The sequence below is a fragment of the Sinocyclocheilus rhinocerous genome, unplaced genomic scaffold, assembly GCF_001515625.1.
Source record: "Sinocyclocheilus rhinocerous isolate Xijiao unplaced genomic scaffold, SAMN03320098_v1.1 scaffold751, whole genome shotgun sequence".
NCBI lineage: Eukaryota > Metazoa > Chordata > Actinopteri > Cypriniformes > Cyprinidae > Sinocyclocheilus > Sinocyclocheilus rhinocerous.
The window spans coordinates 1,335,122-1,341,137 of NW_015657293.1; the positions used below are offsets into that span (position 1 = coordinate 1,335,122).

General features: G+C 34.0%; 1 protein-coding gene across 1 annotated transcript in view; it reads left to right on the plus strand.

Moving 5' to 3' along the window:
* Positions 1–6,016, plus strand: part of LOC107720892 (nuclear receptor subfamily 6 group A member 1-B) — a 26,217-nt gene that overhangs the window by 17,906 nt on the left and 2,295 nt on the right. The window contains exons 5-9 of the mRNA XM_016528721.1: positions 908–1,068; positions 2,943–3,149; positions 4,525–4,779; positions 4,873–4,994; positions 5,075–5,227. Coding sequence (XP_016384207.1) covers positions 908–1,068; positions 2,943–3,149; positions 4,525–4,779; positions 4,873–4,994; positions 5,075–5,227 — 898 coding nt within the window. The remainder of the gene's footprint in view (positions 1–907; positions 1,069–2,942; positions 3,150–4,524; positions 4,780–4,872; positions 4,995–5,074; positions 5,228–6,016) is intronic.

A 6,016-nucleotide genomic window follows, 5' to 3' on the forward strand; every position in this document is an offset into this window, starting at 1 on the left:
CACACTAAATTGATCAAAAGTGACAGTAACAACATTTTAAATTTTACAAAAGATTTCTATTTCAAATAAATTCAGTTTTTTTATTTTCTATTCATCAAAAATCCTGAAAAAAATTCACCGTTTCAACAAAAGTTGCACAACTATTTTCAACATTGATAATAATCAGAAATGTTTCTGGAGCATTAAATCAGCATATTAGAATGATTTCTGGAGGATCATGTGACATAATGATGCTGAAAATTCAGATTTGCATCACAGGAATAAATGACATTTTAAGGTATTTTCAAATAGAAACATGTCTTTTAAATTGTAATAATATTTAAAATAAATTTTTTAATAAATTTACTGTCTTTTTGATCAAATAAAAGCAGCCTCAGTGAGCATAGGAGATTTCTTTTAAAACCATTTCAAAAATCCTACCAACCCCAAACCTGTAGTGTATAGATTGAATTGATTCAATCGTTCATTCTACTCCACACAATCTCAGCACATTCCCACAGAATTGAACCTGAAGTGCTTCTCGCCGCTGGGTACTATTGCTCGCGTCTCGTTTATCTGTTTCCTCTGAGAGCTGAGGGAGATTATGAAGGCCACAAATGGAGGAGATCAATTGTTCTTTGATATAAACAGAACCCCTCTCCTTCTCTCTCTTTCTTAAAAGCATGTATATACAGTAGCATATAATGTCCAGACACCTCTGTTGCTATTGATTTTGTCTATTATTGACGGACTTAAACATACAAAAAAATCTGTACGAGTACATGAGTTCTTCATGTTCAATTTCAGCTTTATTCACAACAAACCGCTCCACTATTGACCAATCTCCATCCTTTATTTCCCACTGACGTTCTGCTTGCTGTCTATGGCTTGCATTCATCACTGATTTCCTCCATTTCTCTCTGCGTAGATCTCTCTGGAGGAGATCGAACGAATCATGTCTGGCCAGGAGTTTAAAGAAGGAGCTGAACTATCAGATTCGTGGAGCCACGGCTACAGGAACCACAGTTCACCTGGCAACAGTATCTCCGAGGGCGGTCAGACCTTATCTTTTTCCACGCTGTCGACCAGGTGTGACCCGAATGAGATGTTCAGTGCGTTTACACACGGACGCGCTGACCTGCGCCTGTCCTTTTCATGTGCAGGGACAAATGGCTTTGATTAAATTGAATTAGAAGATGTTTGTGTTGTGGAACGAACCATGTACTACAAACACGAGCAAAAAGTGGAAACAAGATAAAGGAACACTCAAAATTGATGCTATTGATATTTTTTAATTAATTGATTTCATAATCTTTCATAAAGTCATATTTGTGTTGCGGAATGACCACATGCTATAACAAACAGCAAAGAGTTGAAACAAAATAAAGACATGCTCAGATTTGATGCTATTAATATTTTTTATTAATTGATTTGTTGTGCATGTCATTGTAAAGACACATTTTTTTCATAATCTTTTATTTAAAAAAAATCATATTTGTGTTGTGGAATGACCACATGCATGCTATAACAAAGATTAGCAAAGAGTTGAAACAAAATAAAGACATGCTCAGATTTGATGCTATTAATATTTTTTATTACCGTAATTGATTTGTTGTGCATGTCATTGTAAAGACACGTTTTTTTCATAATCTTTTATAAAAAAAAAAAAAAGTCATATTTGTGTTGTGGAATAAACCACATGCTATAACAAACATGAACAAAGAGTTGAAACAAGATAAAGAAATGCTATTTTTTTATTCATTGATTTATTGTGCATGTCATTGTAAAGACACAAATGTTTGTTTTTTTCATAATCTTTCAAAAAAAAAAGGTAATATTTGTGTTGTGGAACGAACCTCATGCTATAACAAACGTGAGCAAAGAGTTGAAACGAGATAAAGAAACGCTCAAAATTAATGCTATTTTTACTTCTTCTTTTTTAATATTTTATGTTATTCCAAAGACAAAATGTTTTTTTTTTTTCATAATCTTTCATAAAAATGTAATATTTGTGTTAGTAACAAATCACATACTACAACCACATAAGCAGAGTCGAAACAACAAAGAAACACTCCAAATTTAATCTATTTTAATTCACTTTCACAAAGAAAAAAAGTGTTTGTTTTCAAAATAAATGTTATTATTATTGTTAACTAAAAAATTTTTACTTTAAATAAAGGTTAACTGAAATAAAATTGCCAAGGCAACATTTCCCATTTTTGTTTTGTTGAAGTTCTAAAATAACTATTATAAAACGGATAGTTCCGGTCTTTGATTCTGATTGGTTGAGCCACGTTCGAAGCTGTTGTAAATTACTCTACAAACATACACCTTTGTTTACTTTGTGTGTTGCTTGGCAACCACTTTATTGCATCCACAACTGTTTCTGAGGAACTACATTGTTTGGTGGAAGAATACTGTTTTTATTAATATCATTACACTTTATTTGCTCTGTTTTATTTAGTGAAACCTTACTACATATATGGGATAACCGTTTTATAAAAGCAATAAGCCCCGTGAAGCCGTGGTTTACAGTGATTTTATAACTCCGCTTCACGTCGTGCCTAACAACGCCCCTTAGCTGTTATAAATTCACTGTAAACCATGGCTTCTTGGGGCTTATTGCTTTAATAAATAACTAATAACTAAATAAAAACAAAACTAATAAATTACTTTAAAATCTAATAAATATTATATAGACATATTTTTAAAAAACTAAAATAAAAATAGTAAAAAGACACAATAAAGTGACTAAACTTAAAGAAAATGTCAAATTAAAGAGAAAATAAAAAATAAAATCTAATTCAAAATATTAATAAGAACTACTACTAAAATGATACTGTTGTAAATGCTACTTCATGTTGATTTTTGGCTTTTATATCAAATTCCATTTATATACTAAGATTGCTTTGCGTATATGGCATGTATGATGTATAATTTCCTTTCTGGTTCTCTCTCTGCAGCCGTTCTGTGGATGTGAGCACATACCCTGTGTCCTGTAGAGATCAGTGCAGCAGTCCTCAGCTAACACACTCTTTCCTGTTGTGTAAATATCCTGTACCACCCTCTACTGGCCGCAGGCTGAAGACGCAGTCACACACACTGACAGCCCAGCTGCTGGCTGCTGAAGACCTCACACCTCTCGCTACACCCATGCTCATAGAAGAGGGGTAAGACACACACAGAATTAAATATCAAACATGACTTTTGTGTTGCATTTGACTTTTTCAAAGGGGACATATTATCTAAATCACAAGGCTCAATTCTTGCACCGCTCTTGTTTAGCCTGTATATGCTCCCACTAAGTCATTTTCTTTTCTTTTATGTAAAGCACTTTGAATTACCATTGTGTATGAAATGTGCTATATAAATAAACTTGCCTTGCCTAAGTCTGGACAATATATTGCATATTTACAATACATTTCGTCCCCTTGGAATTATAAGGTTCTATCTGCATTCCGAGTAGTTTTGAGATATTGAGCTTCAAAGTTTTTGCATTCCATTCGACTGTGTAGATAGAACCTTTTTGTTTTTTAAATACAAAGTCCCAAAATGTACACAACATTAAAACATCTATCACATAATGTAAATAAGATGTCACAGAATAAGAATATGTGAATAACTCAATTTTGACAAAAATGTCAGATAGAACCTTTTATAATTCCAAGGGGACGATTTGTGGTGATTTTTGTTAAAAGAAGCAATATTGTGGGGATTTACACACTTACTTGACCATTAAGTGTCCAAAAGTCTGTGTTCGTTGTAGGTTTAATGGTCCAGACCTGAAAAACTCTGGCACCATCTTTATCTAAATGTAACATGGGAGCTTGTTGTGAAAATGCAGCTGACCTTGAGCTAAATGCTGATATATTTTTAGTTATTTTTGTAATGGGTGATATGACTTCGTTAGTAAAAGCTTATCAGAAAAGATTTTAGAATTTTTATCATATGTTAATTTAAATATATTTTGGGTTTGCTTGGTCTTTATTTTGTGTTTATGTAACTTTTTTGTATAACTACGTTTTTGCCATGAAGATGCAGACATGGCAATAAAAATAAATAACTACTATTACTAATGGATGATACGAAGAGTGAAATTGAAAATAAAAGCAATATTTTGAATATTGGAAGCACATCGGTTGCCTAATGTGTTGGAAAATAGCAATAAATTAATTTTCTGAGGTTTTTTTCTTACTTTATTTTTGTATTGTATTTTTTTATTTATTTCAGTGACTTGTGTTTTAATTAATTGTTCAAAACACAAATTCATTTATTTGCTAGTGTCATAATTCAAAAATAATCCCAGAAGCGTATGGATGGCTTTTTATATTTAAAAATATTTTAGCAAAAATATGTACAATACTGTTATTTAATTTTATAAAGCTTTGTGGTATTTAATAACATAATCATTTTTGTTTATCTATAACGTTGCTATATTTCCCATCCCTAAATATATTCGTAAAATAGTTATTTTTTTATTGCTCTTTACTGTGTCAAAACCAGTCTGTTTAATTCTAAGGTTCTCTCTTTCTGTCATTTGTTCAGGTATACCGTGACGCAGTCGGAGCTGTTGGCTCTGCTGTGCCGTATAGCTGATGAGCTGTTATTCAGACAGATTGTCTGGCTGAAGCGTTTACCCTTCTACAATGATCTGTCCATCAAAGACTGCACTCGTTTACTGGGGGCTTCCTGGCATCAGCTCATCCTGCTCTCCTCGCTCACGGTGCACAGCGGACAGATACTGGGAGAACTGGCCAACATCACACACCAGTACACACCGTCCAGCCTGACACTACAGGGGTATGAACGATAATGATCAGTAATGCACAGTAACTCCGCCCACCATGAAATCTCATTGGTCCAAAATATCTATGCATACATGTGTGTATGCAGGTTTGGTGAGGATGCTATGGAGGTCATGGAGAGTTTAAATTTTCTCTTCCGTAAGTTTCATCAACTAAATATCAGCAATGAGGAGTACAGCTGCTTAAAGACCATCACCCTGCTCAATCAAGGTAACACGCACAGACACTAACTGAGATCTTTGTGGCCATAGCAGATGTGTGTAATTTGAGTGTGTGTGTGTGTGTTGCAGATATGGCAGGTTTGTGCAACACATCCACGCTGGAACAGTTAAGCGAACGTTACTGGTCCGTGTGTCGTGACCTGACAGAACGACTCCACCCTCGCCGACCCAAACGCTTCTCTGAAATCATCACCTGCCTTTCTGAAATACGCCACACCTCAGGTGTGTATTTGTGTAATACTGGAGGGAGATTACGGGAGAGAGTGAATGAACGCAAAAAGATGTTTTTTTTTTCTTAAATTGTTCAAAATAGAAATTATAAATAGAAATGTATATAAAGTATAGTATATAAATAGAAATGAATACTTTATTCAGCAAGGATGCATTAAATTGATCAGAAGTGACAGTAATGACATTTATAATGTTACAAAAGATTTATTTTTTTTAAATAAAATGTTTAATAAAAAGATAACAAAAAAAAATATATCACAGTTTTGCACAACTTTTCAACAAACGAGCAGCAAATCAGCATATTAGAATGATTTCTGAAGGATCATGTTACACTGAAGACTGGAGTAATGATGCTGAAAATTCAGCTTTGTATCACAGAAATAAATTACATTTTAAAGGGGTCATATGATGTTGCTAAAAAGAACATTATTTGGTGTAACGAAATGTGTTTATGCGGTTTAAAGTTAAAAAAACATTATTTTCCACATACTGTACATTGTTTCTCCTCTATGCCTCGCCTTTCTGAAACGCGTCGATTTTTACAAAGCTCATCGGTCTGAAAAGCGAGGTGCGCTCTGATTGGCCAGCTATCCAGTGCGTTGTGATTGGCCAAATACCTCAAGCGTGTGACGGAAATGTTACGCCCCTTACCATACTGTGATGCCGTGTCCCGGCCGGAGCGACGAGACAAAAACATTAAAACCCATTATAAACGAGGCATTTGTTGCATCCAGCGGGGACATAATTATGGATTATAATGACTCATACTGTCTTTTTACG